Source organism: Pleurodeles waltl, chromosome 8 (assembly GCF_031143425.1).
Source record: "Pleurodeles waltl isolate 20211129_DDA chromosome 8, aPleWal1.hap1.20221129, whole genome shotgun sequence".
Classification (NCBI taxonomy): Eukaryota; Metazoa; Chordata; class Amphibia; order Caudata; family Salamandridae; genus Pleurodeles; species Pleurodeles waltl.
Window position 1 is genome coordinate 363070501 of NC_090447.1, and position 21102 is coordinate 363091602.

Genomic DNA, 21102 nt, shown 5'->3' on the forward strand with positions numbered 1-21102 from the left:
GGAACATGGCTTGAAGTTACATTTAAAAACACTAAAACATGACAAAAGGGAACTGTGTTAGTTACATTAAAATGCTTCACACACTCATGATTGCAAGGAAAAGGTGGTTTCGGGGCTTTTGTTCATGGTAAACCTTTTACAATACATACTTAAATTAACTTTAATTTGCAAAGTTTTCGATCACTCACTTTGGCATTTTCCACGCCTCCTGAAATTCTTTTTTTTCACCTCCGCAAGCTTTAAACAGACCCTCTGTCCAGTCTCCCACTATTCGGATATGAATGCTGAAGTGATCCTCTTCCGGGGCAGATGTCAAAGTAAAAGGATGCCATTCCAGTTTTGATACCACCGGAAGTTGAACAAAAATATACTGACCAACCTCCATCTTGAAACCCTTCTTCTTCATCTGCAGTTCAATTGTTTTAAAGGGATGAGTGACGACCTAGTATACAAAATGAATAAACAAAGCTTTTATTAGAGCACCACACAAATGTCAATGGGGCATATCTATTTGCAATTTACTTTTCAAAAACCCCGCACACATTCATCTATCTTTATGACCTGTGATCTTCTTTTGCTGCCTCTTTTTTTGTGAAGAAATGTCAAAATGAGTATCAAAATGTTATCTCACAAGAACCCCCTACTGTAGTAAATATCAGTTTGCCATAGTATTTTTAAGTTATTCTAAATGAGAGTGTTGTGGTCAGTGGTATTAAAATGCAGATACACCACAATGAGGAAGAAATCCATGATTACAGATATTTGTCCTATTCTTTTGGTTCATTATTGATTTTTATGCAGTTTGTGATAAGAGGGAACGTTTGTTAATACTTAATGCAGTATGGTGAAAAATGTAAAACGTATGGACCAGGCATGTGCCCATTTTGAAAAGTATGCATCAATATTAATTCACTTGATGTAGCAGAGGAGAATTTTTTAAAAGGGATTTGTTGATTCCAGAATCAAATATAGTAGAATGCATTTGATATTAGTGAAAGATGTAGGTAAATCACCCAGAATATCTAAGGCAAAATATCAAGGGAGACAAAACGAGAGGACAAAATATTGAATCCTAAATATCCAAACGTAAGTAAGTATAGACTTTCTATACCTACCTCCGCATATCTGTAACTTGACTACTCAAATATCTGTTTTCCACAGTCCAGTGCTACACTATATCAATTGTGTGATTAAATAGATATATGTTTGGACCTAACTAAGATTTGATTGTAGTAGATAAGGGGTTAATGGTAGGCATTTTTCACTTTCCTTCTGCTCTGCTATTTAGACAAATGGTGAAGATCAGCTGAATGAGACTTTCCACTGAGGGCATGAGATAAATATTTGCAAGCCAGTATCACACTGCACTGTTCTTTGTGTCAAAATAGAAAGAAAGAACTGGGATAATAAATGTATTTTTAGTGTCTGACCTCTGCCTATCCCTGCTTTGCCTGCTCATAGGCTAGAAGCTTGTTAAAGAATTAATATACATATTGGTTTATATAGCGATTTTGATGACAACAAACCGTGCTGGTGTATTAAGAAGCAGCTGACACAGTAAATACATTTTATAACTTGGAGAATGCCTCGGATCATTTGGTTGTTCAGTTTACACCACAAATGAGGTCTACTATATATTGTTGTGCCATGTCTAAGAAATTTCGTTCTCTGGGGTTGTTCCATGAATGTTCTACTTTAGTGTGCATGCTCAGAATGGGTCTATGCACCTGCTTTTCTGAAATTGCACTGTCTGTAGTAAATACTAGGAAACACAGCATAGTGATTCCCTCTTCATGTTTCTGAGCTGTATTGTTTACAGCTCATAAACTAACTTGTAAGTTTTCTGGGTTAACGTATGTGGTAAAAGCAGTACAATTTCAGAAAACCGGTGCACAAAGCGCATGGGCACTGGTGATGTTTAAGATATGGCTCCTTCTGTATGGCTCATATAGGTGTGATTTTTAGACCACCATGAAGTGAACCTAGGAACAGGAGTGTTAGGTGCAGTGTTTTATGGAAGGATAGTCATGCATCCATGTGCACAGTGATCTTAATAGCAAAAACCCTGATACTAGAGCTGTGGCCACAAGCCTAATATCGTAGCTTGAGAAAGTAAAGCTCTGTAATACTCTTAGTTGAGGGGGATGACTTTGTTGTATGATGGAACCACGCATGCTGGAACCACCATGCCTTAACAACTCGGTCGGAAGTACAAATGCGTTGTTTCCATGCATTCATTTACCACGCATGCCTTTACAATTTTTTTTTGTAAAAGCATGCCTAGTAAATGCATGTGTGGAAACTGAATGCAAAACAGCACGCGGGGTTCTGTCATACCACTCCCACTCACCCTGAGGCCCAAAACTACCCCCACCCCTAATATCAAAACTACCCCGACCCCCCACCCACCCTGAGCCCTAACAAAAACTGTCCCAACCCCCCACCGCTACAAGCTAAAGTGCCCCGACCCCCTGACCCATGAGTGAAATAAGAGTGTGACCTAACTCTATTTGACCATTTGTAGTAGCATCTTTTTCACTGTTCATTAATTTTGCAAAGGAGGATTTGGGGAGCTCTGAGATCTTCGATTGCAGATTATTTGATTGACATCAGAAACAAGACAGCTCAGTTGCTGCATGTAGCAGAGGTTAATGTTCCTGTTAGCTAGGACTGGAGCTGGTGAAGGAGAGGTATAGCCAGGAGGGAAGGCTGACTGACTACCAAGCAAAACAAGAGAGAGGTTGTAATAATGAAGCTTAGAACTCCAGCGCTATGGAAGACAAATGTACTTTAATGCAGGAATTTGGGAAGGACTTTCTTGAATGTTTACCTCATGATAGTGAACAGAGAAATCCGGGCATTGATGAATGTGATTCGGTGAATGGAGGCAAAGTCATCTGAATAGGCACCGGCAGCTGAGACTTCAGCGGGTGCAACATGCGACAGCCAGGTTGCTCCAGAACATCCCTAGACAATCGCCTCTGGGTCCGGCTTTGTTAGAACTTAATTGGCTGCATTGGCTGCCACTTGACAAATGACTTACTTTCAAAGTTATATGTTTTTGTAACAAGATCCTGAGAAATAAAGGTCCTCTCTATTTGCATCAGTTTCTGAAACGTTATGTCCCTGTTAGAAATTTAAGATCTGCAAGTTCTACGTTTAGCAGCACTGCCCAGGATCAAATGGGCACAGATTGGAGGCTGTTCTTTCAGCCTCCTAGCAGCAAAACAATGGATTTCCCTACTCTTATCAATTAGACAGGAACCTTCGGAACTACTGTTCCAGAAAATGTTAAAAACTTGGCTGTTTAAGTTGGCTCATTAAGTAGGTGGCTCTTGGCTATAGGCTTTAGTCAGGCTACTGACTCACTCTCACCTAGCCCTGGACACTCTGTCCAGAGTAGCCATGCGCTTTATAAGTCATAATATTGTTATTATTATTATTATTATTATGCGACCAGCGAATTCCCATACTGACATCTAGTGGGTTTTTTTTCAATGAAAAACCCTTTCCTTTATTCTTCCAATTATCTAGTATATTTTTACCTGCTGAATGATTTGAAGACGGAGAACCTATTCCATGAACCTATTCTTTGTTTCAACTTGAGTCCTTTTCTGAATTCTGTCTCTGAGACCAAAACCGAGGGGTCACCTCCAGGTTATGGTAGTTGCTGAAAGTTAGATTTATGGCAAAATGCAATAGTTATTTAAGATCTTATTTCTATTTAAAATTGGACTTGTATCTCACTGAGTAGTCAGGCTCCCGAGGACTTATGTCATGCTCTTAATGATCTAATGCCACTAGGCTACAATAGCGTGAATAGTAATTACGCTATTAGGAAGGGTGGGAGCAAAACAGTGATCTTTAACAATAAAATGCAACACAAGTACCACCAGCATCTCCCCCAAAGTGTGAATGCCGGATCCCAATTGTAATCCTAGCAATTGTATTTTTTTTACTTTTTATCTATTTCCACCATCCAAACCACACACACACACACATATACTGGGCCATGTATTTTATAATTCTGGTCTCTTACTGTAAATGAATCCACCACCTTGGTGTCTCTTTTTTGAATTGCTATGGTCCTCAATCTCCCCCATTAATAAAGCAAGGCACAAATGAGATGCTGGAAGATGTTATATCTAGATGCATGCCAAACTACATTTAAGCTGCTTCTCTTTCTAAGGTGTCAGAAACACCCACCTACATTATTTGCATCTCCTGCAATGCGTTCAACCAATCACTAATGAAAACAAATGGATGACACATCCAGATTATTCAAAATGCTGTTCCTACAATAATTTCAAGTCTGCAGGGAGTGCCAATATCCATTTGCAGTAGGTCTCTCTTTACTCTCCAGTTAGTGGGAAAGTAACAGATAAAGTTACATTTCCTTTACTTTATCCTTAACGCAAACCCCCGATCATGACAAAAACTCTTGCTATTTTAGTTCTTCAGTTCTAGCTAGGCCATTTCCCTCCGAGCATGTCAGACTAAATTGCTGACTCTGTTGGTTTGTCCAACCCTATAACCACACTACTGTCTGTCTGAAATGTCTGTCCGACAGTCGAACACTGTCCTTCCATTTTTCAGTTTCACAAGTTATTAATACAAGTGATTACTAATCAAGGTCTATCGCTTCAAAGGCATGTTCCAGTGTCAGCAGCGCCTGTTATTCTTCGTAGCGTAAAAGATCACCAGAGCTTAAATGCACGTAACATAAAAACCCTAAACATAAGCATATTCATAAAATGATTCTTTTATATTCGGTCAGCTTTTACCAGGCTGTACTCCCCTTAACACAGCACCCTATTCCCCTTAACCGTTTCGCATTTCTAATTTTCACCTGGTATCGATTTGGGTAAAACTGCACATGAAAAAATGCTCAACCAGACCCACATTTTCATGATTCAAAATCACATGCAAACACAGTTTGCGCCTGATTCACAAAGGTAAACTTGAACTTTTGTGTAAGATTACTATTTTTTGGTATTCACAAACAACTTTAATTTTACTAATAGTAATTTTATGAGTGTGCAAACTCTGCACTGGTGGCGGAGAGTTCACATACAAAAAGATACCTCTGTCCTGTCTTTTAATGGGCAGAGATCTCCGCCCGACTGCTGGCTCCGCACAGTCATAAAATTTATTTTAGTAAAATTAAGCATGTAGTTTGTGAATACCAAAAAATAGTAAACTTTCACAAACGTATACGTTTACCTTTGTGAATCAGGCCTTAAGAGAGGCACACAGATTGAGGCCAGCAGTATTGAAGAGACAGAAGAGAGTGATTATCTTAGTGACATACGCAAAAAAGCCTTTCCTTTAGTCATTTCTACTTTCTGCTCACCTTCAATATGTTTCCTTTCTAGGGACGAAATTAGTATTCCCTAAAGGATTTAAAGTGGTACAGTTAAACTGAAAAATCTGAGAGAAGTTTCCAGGTTGATAAATAATGGGGATTCATGAAACCTTGTACTAAAATCTTAAAGCACCATTTAACACAGTTGAGCAAGATGAACGCCTTTTTTTTCAGAAATGGGAAATCATATGAAAATCCGGTGAAAAGTGTTGAATTGGTTTGCTTTTTTTTATCACAGGGATCCCAAATAGTAAAAGTTGGCTATTGCAGTCCCATTTCTATGTTAGTGTCCTATGGAGTACCTCTGGGTTCAATCTTAATGCCTATACTCGTCAATTTGTATGTTGAAAAAATTGGATCTGTTTGCGTAGGAAGAGGGGTATTATTACACCCAGAATCATCACTCTCTGGAAAGTGCTTTTTAGGCTGCAAGCGTAGATGACAAACAGTTCTATTGAAGCCAGCCTACAAATGACAGAGGGCCTGATTTAGAGTTTTGCAGATGAATTACTCCGTCACAACCATGACAGATATCCCATCCACTGTATTACACGCTCCCTAGGATATATTGGAACCGTAATACCACAGACGGAATATCCATCATGTTTGTTATGAAGTAACTCCGTCTGCCAAACTCAACATCAGGCCCTTAAAACTCTTCTCGCCTGTCTCTAAAATCTTCTTTCACTTGGATCTGTTTAAGAAACAAGCCTCTGCAGACATTTCATCTGTTCCCTTTCCCACAGTGATCTCCCTGGGATTTATGCGGGATATGCCCCCTCCAAGATAGCTCATATAAACTGAGCTAAAGGCAGCAAACGCTCACCTACAAACTCCATAGAAACCTAAATCATTTCTAACACCTGACCAACTGAAATCAGAGGCACATTCATTGCTTATATGTAGACTAGAGTAGGGGTATGCAATTGCACACAATCCACACTCAAATCCACTGAGAGCCGCTTTCCATACCACAGTAAGACTGTTCTTCCCTTCAAAAATATGATCACATGTCTCCCATTTTCGCTGTTTTCTACTACCTCCAGCCTTGAGGCACTCTCCAAGTTCAATCCTACATTGCTCCTATGTAAGGTTCTACATCTTAGCAAACCCTCATATCTCACAAAGCTTCTTTAAGCTCTTAGGTGGCAAGCAAGAACTATGAAGCATGGATGTACTCTTACTTGGTGAATTCCCCCAATTAAAAACATCCCATTTTCAGGGGCTGCCATCCCATTATGATTTTTCTCCCAGGAGGCATGAAACTGAACTCAGGTAAAGGGTCGACTGTTTGTGGCACACATACAGAATATGCAGCCTACCAACCATTGCACCTCTTTGTTTAGGCTACCGATTTGCTTAATTGCAGCGAAGGTAGAAGATTCCTCTAATGTGACACTTTGATCAGTTGTACTGTGCTCACTTGCTCTTGAATAGCATGAGCCTCAGAAACCATTTGAATAAATAAATAAATAAGTGCATGAATAATTAGTCTGTGAGTAAAATAAAAGGGTGTGTGAGAAAACAGGGCTGATTGCAGAGGCCCCCTAACTTTTTGCCCCCATTTTCCACTTTATGCTGGTGTTTTCCTGACTCTGATGGTGCCCTGGGTACTGCTAACCAGTCCCAGGGCCTGTGCTCTGTGTAAAATGGATATGCAAATTAGGCTAATTATAATTGGCTAAGTTAACCTACCTATAAGTCCCTAGTATATGGTAGGGCATGTAGGTTTAGGGACCACAGCATAGGTGGTGCACACCTAGGTGCACTGCTGAGGTGCCCAGTGTCATTTTAAAGGCAGGCCTGCCTTGCTGGCTGCTTTTAAATTAAAGTTATATGCAAATTCGACTTTGGAATTAAAAGTACTTCCAAAGTCTTAAACTACCTTATTTTTACATATAAGTCACCCCTAAGGTGTGCCCTATGTGCCCCTAGGGCTGGGTGCCATGTAACTATAAGCAGGGACTTTATAAAAATAGATTTATAAACCCTGGTGAGGTAAAAACAGCCAAATTCGTTTTTCCCTCATTGAAGTAAATGGCCTTCATAGGCTAGAATGGGGAGACTTTATTTTAAATGTTAAAGTCTCCTTAAATGTTGCATACCAAGAATTTGGTATCAAATTCATTGTTGTAATAAATCCCACAACTTCCAGTTGTTGGATTTAATATAACTTGTTCAGGTAAAGAGTTATAGACTTTACCTAAAAAGTTGCCAATTTCAGCCCTGCATTGTTTTTGCTGCTGTGCTCTGATTGGCCAGCCTGCAGCAGCTTTGCAGAGCTGCCTTGATGAGGTGTGAAGTGGCCTGGCTTCACACAAAGGAATGTGCTTGGGGGAGAGAATCTCCCCTCAGCAGATGGTGAGGCAGGAAGGGGGAGGGCTGCCAAACTGGTCTTCAAAGGCAGAGAAGGACATTTGGAGCAACCAGCAACACCCCCACATCCTGCAACCCCAGACAGCTAGGTGCCCCCTTGATTAGATTAGGAGAGGGCAAGAGAGGGGTGTGTTTATGATTTTTAGCCACACCAGTGGGTGGGCTCAGCCAGATGTAACCTCCAAAAATCAGATTCAGCCATGTTGGATTTTTAGAGAATGTTGCCCACTGGGATGAATTTTTGCCACACTTCCCAGGAAGTGGTCATCACAGGGGGACGACCCTGTACCTGATTGGAGAACCAGGACCCCCCTGCTTTTCACCCAGGAGCAAGGATAAAACTGGCAGACCTGCACCCACACCTCAGATCCCCTCCAGAATTCAACAAGAAAGGAACTAAAGAAGAAGAAGGACTGCCCTGCTGGACCCCTGGCCTGCACCTGGAACCTGCACTCAGAAGGACTGCACCAGCTGCACACTTGGGCTTCACCACAAGAAGGACTTTGCCTGGCTTCAACTGGTTCAAGGAGGGACTCCCTGTTTGCTACAGGTGAAAAATTGCTATCCAGAGTCCCCCTGCACCAACTCCTGAAAAGTGACCAGCTGACCACTGTCCAGTGGCCAGAAAGGAGTTTGCGCCAGGTGCATTCTGGGAGTTGAAGTCCGTACCCCCCAAGGACCATCACAGAACTTCTGGACCCTTGGGGTGAGCTGTGGACCCCAAAAGAACATTAAAAGAACATCTGGGTGAAGCCCCAGAAGTTTGGAAAAGATTTGAGAACTTTTGAAAAAAAGCTCCAGAGAGGGACCGACCCGCCGCGGAAATTCTAGCCGGCTTGCCTCAACCGCGACCCGGCCTGACTTCGTGGTTCGTCCCGGTAAAGAAAAACATCCGAAAAAGAGACTAAGGGGGTCATTCTGACCCTGGCGGCCGGTGACCGCCAGGGTCACCGACCACGGGAGCACCGCCAACAGGCTGGCGGTGCTCCCGAGGGCATTCTGACCGCGGCGGTTCAGCCGCGGTCAGAAAGGGTAAACCGGCGGTCTCCCGCCGGTTTACCACTGCCCTACAGAATCCTCCATGGCTGCAGAGCGCGTTCCGCAGCCATGGGGATTCTGACACCCCCTACCGCCATCCTGTTCCTGGCGGGTCTCCCGCCAGGAACAGGATGGCGGTAGGGGGTGCCGCGGGGCCCCTGGGTGCCCCTGCAGTGCCCATGCCTATGGCATGGGCACTGCAGGGGCCCCCGTAAGAGGGCCCGCAAAGTATTTCAGTGTCTGCAAAGCAGACACTGAAATACGCGACAGGTGCAACTGCACCCGTCGCACCCCTGCAACTACGCCGGCTCAATTCTGAGCCGGCGTCCTCGTTGCAGGGGCATTTCATCTGGGCCGGCGGGCGCTCTTATGGAGAGCGCCCGCCGGCCCAGAGGAAATGTCTGAATGGCCGCCGCGGTCTTCTGACCGCGGTGCGGTCATTTGGCGGCGGTACCTTGGCGGACGGCCTCCGCCAAGGTCATAATCAGGGCCTAAGTCCGAACGTAACAAGTTGACCGGGACCTCCCAGCCATCGTATCTGAGAAGGGCTCCACGGACGTCGGATCAAGATCCAGGTTTACCCCGGTCGAAGGATTTTCATCTCGAAAAAATTACTAAGTCCGAAGGTAGAAATCACCACCGAGGAAACCCACATCGCGTATCCGGACAAGGGCTCCAGGAGGTCGGATTCAACTGGCAGGTTCGTCCCGGTGAAGAAAAACTTCAAAATAAAGACTAAGTCAGAAGCTAACTTTTTGACCGAGGCCTCCCGCGACCTGTAGCCGAGCAGGGCTCCATCGCGGTCGGCCTGAAAGTTTGACTTTGCCCCGGTCCTGGTGCAACCAGATGACCCGATTGGCGCTTTTTTGTTTCTAAGCGCTAGAAAAGTAATAATTCTTTAAAAATTCATATCTCCGGTTCCCTTTATCCGATTTTATTCGTTTTTGTGTCATTTTAAAGATAAAAATATAAACTATTTTTATAAATTGGTTTTGGATTTTTAAACTGTTTCCTGTGTTTTATTTAATTACTGTTTTGTGATATTTGAATGCCTTACACTTTGTCTCCTAAGTTAAGCCTTGACGCTCGTTGCCAAGCTACCAAGGGTTGAGCTGGGATTAATTTACTGAGACCTAACTGTACCTAGGTGGAGGTTAGTGGCTTGTTGCTAGGTGTAGGTACCTACCTGCCCTACCAATAACCCATTTTCCAACAGGGTGCAAGTAGTTATGTATGGTATAAAATGAAAAAGAAATTGAGTGCTGTTTGCAAATGACAAAAGTATGCAACTCATGTGAAAACAAGAACATGAACATAAGACATCATAAACTCCAGAGGTAATGTCGAACAAAAAAGAACTCGAATATGTATAATGTTCTTGTACTTTTTCATCTTGTAAAATGTCAACACACATTTAATTTGAAGTCTAGCACAGGAACAATAGTAGGTTTTAAGCTAGTTTGCTTCATGTATGCTATGTACTTTGCTCGTGGTCTTCGGCTTTCATTTCATAAACCAGTGTAATCAGGGAGTTGTAGTTTTCAGTTCCTTCTGTTAACCAGTTCATTTGAGAACAATGATTTGTAAAATGAAAGTCAGTGGAAAGAGACAAAACGGGTGGTCTATGGAGTGATCTGGCAAACGTATGTGTTTCATATGTTTGCTGTAACATATATAACCATTGACTGCGCCAAACTCAGACCTAGTAGCTTTGTCAATACTTGTTTACCTATTGCTTTTGAAAACGGTCATCTATATGCGCATTCACAGGCTTCGATTACGTTTGTAGACAGCTAGCATAATAACCTTTTACTACCAACCTTTGTAATAACGACCTTCTGGTGTGACCTCCAAATCCGTATCAATCTCTCGAAGACGTACAATACCATGGGCCCTACAACCCACTTCCAGGTCTGCAAAAGAATAGAGACGTTTATTAATAGTAATTTTAAGCAAAAGTAAAGGGAAAGAAAAAACAACTGCATGGGTTGTTTGTTGTGTCATAGTCTTCAGCAAGTACGGATCTCTCAAGTTGCTCCGAAGCACTAATTTTTTCATGTGATGGGTGCATAGTTTATTCATTCCGAACTGTATTCTTCTCAGTCTGTTCTCTCTATTAGAATTACTGTATAGGACTACATGTCCCAGTATGCCCAAAAAAGAAATCATAAAGAAACTGAATGAGCTACTCACATTGAATATCTTGAATTAACGCCTTTGGACCCACATTAAAAGAGAATCTTCACAATTTGTGAATAACAGCTTATTTGTCATTGACTAACCATTTATCTATTACATGTATTTGAATAAACCATTTTTCTTAAAATCAACCTTGTAAGAAGTAATAACCTGCCCCCTCCCAGAAATAAATGCACATTCCACATAGCAGCACTGTTTTCAAACCTGCTGGCACTAGGCTTCTTGTAGATCTGTGGTCAACACAACTGATGGCGTTTCTGTTGTGAGACGTCACATTTGTTATTTTTCTTTGTGAGATTGGCGGAACAGCTTGGCTATTACCACTATTTGCTAGCAACAACAGAACACATCGAAGCATGTTTACTTTAAGTCTACCCACCCCTGAACCCTCAGGTCACCCTCAGCTCCTTTTACCGCTGCCCACTCTTGAACCCTCAAATCACCCATCATTTATTTTACCTCTACCCACCCTTGAATACTCAAGTCACCCTCACCTCCACTTATCTCTACCCACCCCTGAACTCTCAAGTCATTCTCACCTCCCTTTACCTTTGCCCACCCCTGAGCCCTCATCACCATCACCTCCCTTTGCCTCTACCCACCCTGAACCTTAAAGTCAATCTCACCTCCATTTCTTTCTCACTACCCAGTTCCTAAACTCTAAAATCACTTTATTAAATAAACATAACAATATGTTAGTTAAAAGAAAATACTTAGAGAACAATCCCATAGTAAGAAAATGAAGCACTGCCCTTGCTGTCAGCACTGGCCCCATCGTAGTAATTTATTTTTCAAACTTTCAGCTATGCTTCACAGCAGCCACGCAAGTCTAAACATTTAACCCAACCAACCAACCAACTTCCCAACCCTTGCCCCTCGCACCAGCCCCAATTGCAGAGTATTGCCCTTCCATTCCCAGCTCCTCTGCCAAAAGGGTCCAATCAGTGATGTTTATAATCACTGTAAATGCGCTCCCCTCTTGGGGGTGCCAGAGAGCACGCAGCCGGCCCAGGATGTCAACCATCCATTAATATACCATACTCTTTCTTTCAGGCCATCTTCACTATAATATACCTGAGGTCATTTGAATTAACTCCAAAAAATAATCATGTTCAGCATCAATAACTCTACTTAAACTTGTAGATTGTTAGAAGCCACACATATATAATACTTATCTACTATCTTTTATTCACTGGCCCCTTATGGATACCTGACTAACCTTACATCCACATCGTCAATGCAACACATTAAGTGGCTATCCATAATTACAGCTAGAAATCAGAAATTTAACCACTGTCACTTCCATGAGAGATGTGTTTCTGGTGTCCTCTGCCAAAGCAAGGGCAGCTGGCATCCGAGTTTGGGCTGGATGATTTCCTAAAATGTGTTTCTATAAAATCCAGGACTGCTTCCTGTTGTGTGAAGAAATGCACCTTCCCGTTGTGTCCAAACCTCAACTTGGCTGGATATATCATTGAGCATTTCAGAGAACAAAGTTGTTTTTTCACTTCTAAGACTGACTGTCTGGCGTCACGTACCATTGGAATGAAGTCATCTCTATCACGATAGTTCAGCAACAGTGCTACTGTAGGTCAAGAGGGCTCTCTGGGTCTAGGATTAGGCAGCCGTGATGAATGTGTTTATTCAACAATACCACTGAAAATGCCTCATGGTCAAATAAGGACACAAGAATTGTTTCCTCAAGTTGTTACATATTGGTTGATTGCTACGACTCAGCAATACCAATGATTCTAATGATATGACATCACGACTACCTACCAGGACTTCATTTTTAAGTTTCACTTATTTGAGTTCCTTGGAGAATGGTAATTTAGTAGCAGAGTCGCAAGAGATGTCTTCACCTCTGAGACGGGTGACTTTACCTCAGTCAGCCGCGTACCCTGTTTATTAAGTTCCTCCTTAAATGGCCCTTTTGTATCGTGAGGTGATATATCTTGGAGTCAGTCGTTTTCAGGCTTCATTTCATTAATAAATGTTGCCATTTCTAGATTGGTATTTCTGCAGTAGAATGTTCTTGTTCGTCAGAGTTATGGGCACCATGTTTAGATCCATGTTGCAGCTTAGACTGTTTGTTGTTAGATTTCCCCATTTCAGTACGTTTTCTGATAGCCTTCATGTGATGGAAAAGCTCCTTGAAATCAATGAAGGCTATATATCCACGATGCAGTGAGCCTTCGTGGAGCAACAACTATTTATACCTTTACAGTACTGACGATGTCTATGTAGTTATGGTATAGGTCAGTCAGAGTCACCATTGCTATTACAAACCCATGGTTTGTTCAGTGTGTAGGCCATATACACCATTCATGCAGATCACAGTGGCTGTAGAGGCCATGGAAGGGTATTCTGGATTTGCTGCCGCATTTCTCACCAGCACAACTTGTCATAAGTTCAGTGCTTCTCAAGTGCAAAGTCCATGAAAGCTCCAAGCACAGGTAGAAAGCTCCAAGTACTAAACTGGAGTTTTTTGCAATGTGCCTGCCACACATCACGTACAGAGCAGACAAGCTTATCCAATGGTTGGGTGCAGAGGATCAAGAAAATGGGGCTTGCAGATATGCACCAGATTGCATTACTAGTAAGGTGCCTCAGGAACTTAAAGCATGACGCTACTAAAATATGCCTCTCACACATGCCCACCATTCATGGAGGCATGGACTTTTAAGTCCCAGCATGGCCCGCTGCTATCACTCACTCATGGACAGTACATGGCATCACTGATGTCCCAGACTGGTGCTCCAGCTTGATTTTAAAAGGTTTCCTACCTGGAGCTATCAAAGCAGTATCTGTTGGGTTTATCCCTCTTTCCTCCGCTGGAGTGTCACCTGTGTCCCCATTGCCCACCCCATAGCAGTGCAGGCCCGACAGACCACAACCAGCATTAGACAATGATGGCTCTATTTAAGGCCCAATTCTTGCAACTTTCAAATACGGGGCATAGGAGCTCAACTAGCCATCTGCCATATTCCTTTGTAACTTTGTGACTCTCTGGTGCCCCTAATAAGAAAAAGTAAGTTTAGAACATGAACGTGCCTACAAAGGAAACCAGATACTTTGTATTTTTTCATAGCCTAAAAAAGCTATCTGAACAGCTCTTTGCTAGGGCACGGAACTGTTTGTCTAGGTCCTAGAATGGAATCAGATTCTGTCTGTATTCTGTTATGCTAAGTGTCTTGCTACTTGCTTTGTCTGAATGGATAGGGAGGAGCTAGGGGCTATATTACGTGTCATTTGCCCCTACCATACCCTGCTCACCAGCTTGCTCAATCCTAGTGTGGACCTAGGAGGGCCTGAAGACACCCTCTTAGCTCCATCCTATATGTCTGTGATATCACTTGCATATTAATTAGGTGAGTCAGAAGTTGAAGCTTGGTTGTCACATTCAGGAGTTTGTCAGGGCCTATGAACAATCTGTCACCAGCAAACTTCAACCCAGCACACTCTGCACAAGGAAGAGTTTGGCCACCATGAGTGGAACAGAAAAAAAAAAAAAAACAGGTGCTGCCACAGGGGTGCAGATAAAAAAGTCCTTTGTTCAGTCATGGATTTAAAGAAAAAGCACCGGCTTATTGATAACTTATTCAGTATTGCTCAGTTATGGGTCACTAACTCTACGACCTTCTGCAAGTAAGCTTTGAACTGCTCTATAAATGTACCCAGAGAGTCACTTGTTACAGGAGATACATGGTTCCCTGTTTAGGTGTCCGCAGTATGGGATCCTAGGATTTTAGGAGAGAGAGACCCCAGATGGCACAATCAGAGCCCATCACCTTACAACTGCCCTCTAGGATTTCCCACAATAGTTACTAAATTGTGTTTAAAAATGAGATTGGATCTGTCTTTCTGGTTTAGGGAGTAATATCCTTCAGGAAATGCTCTGTTGTTCTTGTCATTGTTACACCTATTAGCCTTAGGGCGGTCTAACCCTCAAATGATTTTCCTCCACCACTACTATTTATGCTGATCTCATTTTTGCTGACCTTAGGAATCTGTGCTCTTTACCACTGCTAACCAGTGCAAAAAGTTTATGTTTTCTTGCCCTTAAACATGGTAGAAATGGCTTATACCCAACTGCCATATTTAATTTACTTGTAGGTCCTTAGTACAATGCTGCCACATGTGCCCAGGGTCTGTAAAGTTAATACTACCAGTAGGCCTTCAGCACCGATTGTGCCATCCACTTAAGTAACACTTCTAAACCTGTCTCAGGCTTGCCATTGCAGCCTGTTTGCGCAGTTTTGACCTGCCATTTTGACCTAGCAAGATAAACCTTTTGTCAGGCCCAAAACGTTGTTTTTAATATAAATAAGTCTCCCTAAAGTAGGCCCTACACAACCCAGAGAACAGGGTGCAGTGTATTTAAATGGTAAAACATGTACTTTTAAGTTTCACATGTCCTAGTGGTGAAAAACATCTAGCTTCATTTTTCACTCCTGCAAGGCCTCCCTCTACCATAGGATAACATTGGGTTACCTTATTACATTTGATAGGTTATGACTTTCAGTTGGGAGCAGGTGAATGTCTTAAGTTTGGTGCCTGAAGAATCTTTGAGCCCTTTTTAATGGTAACGTCTGTTTTTAGTCACAATTCTGAAAATGCCACTTTTAAAAAGTTGCCATTTTCTTGTTCCAAACATTTGATGTCTGCTGCCTGTTTCCTGTGTCACATAACTAGGTATATTTGGCCTCTATTGACCTTTGTGTACTGCTCCTAGCCAGTAAGCCAGGAAGCTAGGTGCTGTCCATTTAGGCCACTCTGAGTTAACTAGGGGGAGAAGCTGTCAGTTGCCACACTTGCACATCACAAAGGTACTGACTGAGCACTCTCACAAAGGGGTTTGATATTAGTCTATTAGGACCCCAAACAATCTGGTGCCATCGCAGGAAGGCAGGAATTTCCAAGCACCTTAGAGAGCGGGGCTCTAGAAGCTTCTCCTAATTCATATTGGGCACCAGGTATACATATTATACTTCAGACCCCAGCACTTCAGAACACATCTGGAACTGTGGAAGACTCTGAAGAATGACTGCTGTGCTGCCTGCTACAAGAAGAACTGCTATTATGCTGCCCTGCTCAACTACCCTGCTGCCCTGCTTCGCTCGTGCATGAGTGAGAAGGACTGGACCTGCATCTTGCACCCAGTACCACTTAAGTGACTCCAAGGGCTAGTTGGTTGGCCTCCTGATCAGAAACCTCAGGGACAGAACAGGCTTCCTCAATCCTCTGCTCAGCACCTGGACTCTGCCAACTGTGAGTTCTGCCCTCCCAAGTGGTGTTATCCCAGTCTTGGACCCTTCAAAGTGGGCCTGAAGGTGCTCTACGATCTCCAACTGTGGTCCCAGCAGATCCAACACAGTGGAGCCGCAGCACCACACATCGCCAATCACAAACACTGCATCAGAGCTGCTGCACGAAGCATCGCTCCATCAAATTCTGTATCAGGACTGCTTTGCAGGTCGTCTCCATTGCAGGATGGTGTATGGCCACCCCTAGCCTTCCAGGAACCATCACTGTGCAGTGCATCTCGATGCAGTTCTTCCCATCACAAGCCCCTCATCAATAGCATCCTCAACAATAACACAGGACTCTGCATCGTAAGCCCCACATGCCCTACAGCTCCTTTGGAATGAGCCAGTGTGCAACGCATCTTGAACCACAACTTTGCATCACAAGCCCCTCATCAACGGCATCCTTGACAACAAACCAGGACCTTGCATTGCAGATCCTAGGAATCACCACTGCTTGACTATGACTCTGCATTGCTCCCCAACCAAGATTTGAGGTACTCTTGTTCAGCGGGCCTAAATGGGTCCCAGTAGCCAGATCGCGCTACATTTTGTTCAGCCTGAACTTGTGACTTTGTCCCGGTCCGGCATGACCAGATATCCACAGTTGGCGTTTTGTGCTTTTTAGTGCTATTTTCATTTACATCTTTAAAATTGCAAACTTCTGGTTCTATTGATTGGATTTGTGTTGTCTTGGTCTTAAATTGTTTATTATTGTTTACTTTATGTTTCTAAATCGCCATGGGTTTTTCTCATTTTGTGTTTTTACTTTATTAGTGTTTGAAGTGCTGCATAAATAGTTAACACATTGCCTCTAAGTTAACCCTGACTCCTTTTGGGACGTCAGAGCATTGTGGTTGCTACTTGGGCACAGTTTTGTCCCCCTCAACCAGTAATTCATTTTATTGCAGTCATACATTTTGAAAGTTAGATTTCCATAATCCAATTCTATGGAAAACAACAATTTAAAGAAAAAATGAGAAGTTCCTTTTAACATTCTGAGAGGAAAATGAAAAGACATTTTTGGAACTGTCACCCTCTTAGACACAATTTGCTTTAGTAGCTAAATCATTGTAAGGAGACCTCAGAGTTTCTTTTTTTATATAGTAAAAGGTCCACCTCAGAAAATATTATATTTATCTATATTACAGTATCATTCTTTTTTACGTAGGTCTTTGATCTCACAGATGGATAGGAAAGGCAAGGGCTTTATCTTTAGTCATGTGCAGAAAATGCAATATAATATGTCAAAGTGATTACAGTTAAGTAGTGTTGCCTAGAATTTCACTAATATCCACAACATCTCAGAGGCAAGAGCTTTGGCACAGCCAGCCTTCCTCGGCCATTGAGAGATCATAAACCAGCCTTGTCCTGAGTCTGCTTCATGCCTGTGCTGAATGCACCACAGTGTTTCCTCGCTGGTATAAACTCGACCCCTTACTTGAAGCAGAGTCAGTTTCTGGTGACTCGTCTGCAACACAAGGGCAGTGGGCGTGGGAAACAAGCTGCCGAGAAACACAGAACAGGCTGCACACAGGCTGGTCTTTCCTGTACAGACTTGCCTCAAATTGGAAACAAGGACATGAGCTAGTGACCAGTTAGAAATGTAATTGCAGTCAACAATAGTCATCCAGATAACTGAAGCTCCTGGATTCACCCATTAGCACACACAGTTTCAAGTAATACAGTAGTGGGAAGTGGTGAGCATAGTAGCCAGGCTCGCGCACTGACCCTCACAGTATGTCCTGAAATTACTGAAAAAACTGCTGACTTTGCTTGTGGTAGCTTCTGGAAGTTGTCCCATGTTATGAGATATTTTTCACTTGTGGCATCTTAACATGGAAGTAGACTTTTAACTCTTAATAAGTGTTTCACTACAAAAATTATGGGAGAAAAATAATTCTTATTTTTTCATTTCTTAAAGAGTATAGAGGGAGCTAGGACTCATCTCTGGAAGACACGATGTTTATGCCACATTCACATGTTTAGGCACAACATTGGTCCTCATAAAGGATGGACTATGAGAATTAATAATGCATTAGGGAAAGAAAGGGGGAATCTCAAAGTGTTATACATAATGTAATCATTGCATGCAACGTTCTTAAGCTTGGCCTTTTCATGCTAGCAACTCGGAGAAGGAAGAGCATCACATTGATGTAAAACTGAGAGTGTTTGGCATGGACAGTTTGTGGTGAGTGGAACACAACTTACCACCGTGGCATAGGTTTGAACTGTTGGCATATTGCTACCATGTCCCTGTTTGTTTGGAACCAACTTGCAGCGTGGAGGAAGAATGAAGAAAATCTATACTAAAAGCTCACTGTCAAGATTGTACTGAAACATTTTCCCTGGACTCAAAGGACAGAGGAGTTTTCAAGACGGGTTGATGTGGCCAGCCTGTAACTGTACTGCCTAAAGTTACAAGGCTTGTGTGTTGTTGGAAAGCCCATGTAGCTGTGCAGCAAGAGGCCAGTGTCTGCAAAGACTGGCCTACCATCAACAATGCAATTGTGTAACAAGATGCCATCCTCTTCAAAGACCTTCCAGACACCTGCAACGTTAACCTGAGGTCTGCAAAGACAGTCCAAGGCCTTCCCTATTTCAACGTAGTGCACACTATTCGCAATGTTTTTTTTTAGATCTGCCAGGATTATAATTCTCAATAAAGGGGTGGGAATGAAAGGTTTGCCTGGAACGTTTGTGAATGTCCACAAACATGTACATATGTATGTGTCCTCAAACTCTTCTCCAAACACTCTACACTTTGGAATGATTAGAGGGTTACTACTGTCAGGAGCTGAAGTAACTTGTCTTTTGGAATGATAAGAGGAATTAATCACCCCAACATTTGATGGTGCAGAAAAATCACTTTCTGCATGGGGAAAAATGTTTTCCCTTCAGAGAAAAGTGTGCACTTGCAAGCGAGGCTCCATTGTCCCTTTGCAGAGCTCTCCATTTGGGAGGAAAAGGTGTGGGGAGGTGGAAAAATTAAAGGAGTGATGGCACCGATATGCTAGGGTAAGCATTCTTACGGATGGATAGAGGTAATGATTACAATGACTGACTACCGGGGGCCATATTATATATTGTGCCCCAGGGATGCAACAGCATGTGCGTCTGCTTTAAGCCCTTCCCAGGGCAAAATGGTATTACAAAAAGGGCTGCAGATGCTTGTACATCCCCTTCCCTTCCACAAAAGGTGCCACCCTTTCAGGGCTACTCCTAAAGACAGCACTCTGGAGGGGAGAAAATGGGTCCTGGATCTAGAAAAGACAGGATTCAAATTCCAATGGTTTAGGGTGCAAAACTTTGGCATTCATTAATAGGTGACGGATAGTGGGATAGGTCCTGAAAATACTAGAGATCAATCTCTACCAATATCTCGGTTTCCAGGCATCATTTAGTGTCAGGGAAACACTTAGGGCCCGATTCACGAAGGTACTTACATGTAGTAAAGTTTTGAGTGCAGAGTCTGCACTTGCGACTGAGTCTCCACATTAGGGGCAGAATCTCTACACTGCAGTTCTCAGTCTGCCAAAGTGTGGAGATTCTGCCCCAAGTCCTGAGACTCTGCCCTGAGTGTGGAAGCTCAACGCTCATAACTTTACTACATGTAAATACCTTCGTGAATCGGGCCCTTAGAGTCTGACTGCAGAGCTTTAGCTGGCCTTACTATCGAAAACCCTCACTGATGGACACTCGTTCTCACTCCCTATACCAAGAACAGAACAAAAAGCAGAAATCTTCCCCATGCGTTGAAGAAATGTCTGTGCATGTCAGCAATACATGTCTTGTTTGTTTTTCAGAATTAAGGGCTTTATTTGTGAAAATAAAAAAGAAAAATGGTGAGCAAACATGACATGCTGGCATAGTCCTCAATGCAATGTTGCTGAAGATCTGTTGGCGGGAGCACTTTCATTAAAAATTCCCTGCAGGAACTGTTGAGAACACTGAAATGGCTTGTTCTCTGCTGCTCGCCTGATAAAGGCAGAGCTTCAGCCACACCCGTGTAAGGACGGCTTCTTGCCGAGCTGCCAATGATTTCCTAGGTTAGTTATATCGCTAAATAATACAAGTCATTATAATAATACCAAAGAGCAATGGTAGCAGAACTTCCCTTTGGTTTCTGTGAGTGTTGTTTTGACCTTGGATGTTCTCAGGTTGGCTTCTGTCAAACCGCTATCATCTCTGTTCATTGCGCACACATTTGTATACTTGGTCATTAGGTGTAGCATCGTTTTACAACCATGGTGTACACAACTGTTTGTGAAAGTATATATTCATCAGTTCTTTAAATGAACGACATGGTAGGGTTACATGTTGAGGCAGACAATAGATTTAATTCACTCTGAAGAAGAAACGTCATACCATAGGTGGATTTCCTGAAAACTGAGGTGTTGGACACAAAGGGTTGTTGGGTCCCCATGTGGTGAAGTTTGCTGAACAGTTTTTAGGACTGTGTTCCTCCAAGCTTTTATCAGTCTGCCCACGAACAATTCGCCTGAAAATAAATAAAGAAATTAACTTTGCAAGCTGGTTATCTCCATATTCTTTAACACGAACACCTCATTTCTCAAATATCATAATGATAGTGATAAACAAAGGCTTCCTTATGGGACAAAGTAAGTAGCACCCCCTACTAACAAGACATGCATAAAATATAAAATGGATATGTGGACCACAAATACCCATGCCATTCAACATTTCAACATTCACATCATGCTCCTTGGGACAATTTTGCTTTAAAATTCCACACCACTACAGAATATACTCAAATTAACATCATTGGCAAGACACCCAGGTATTGGTCGATACGAA

The 21102-nt window shown here is 42.6% G+C and overlaps 1 protein-coding gene across 1 annotated transcript in view; it reads right to left on the reverse strand.

Moving 5' to 3' along the window:
• The window catches only part of CYBB (cytochrome b-245 beta chain), a 166074-nt gene that overhangs the window by 53666 nt on the left and 91306 nt on the right, over window positions 1-21102 (reverse strand). The window contains exons 7-9 of the mRNA XM_069204244.1: window positions 20653-20785; window positions 10600-10692; window positions 189-442 (exon numbers count right to left, since the gene is read on the reverse strand). Of these exons, the coding sequence (XP_069060345.1) occupies window positions 189-442; window positions 10600-10692; window positions 20653-20785 (480 nt within the window). The remainder of the gene's footprint in view (window positions 1-188; window positions 443-10599; window positions 10693-20652; window positions 20786-21102) is intronic.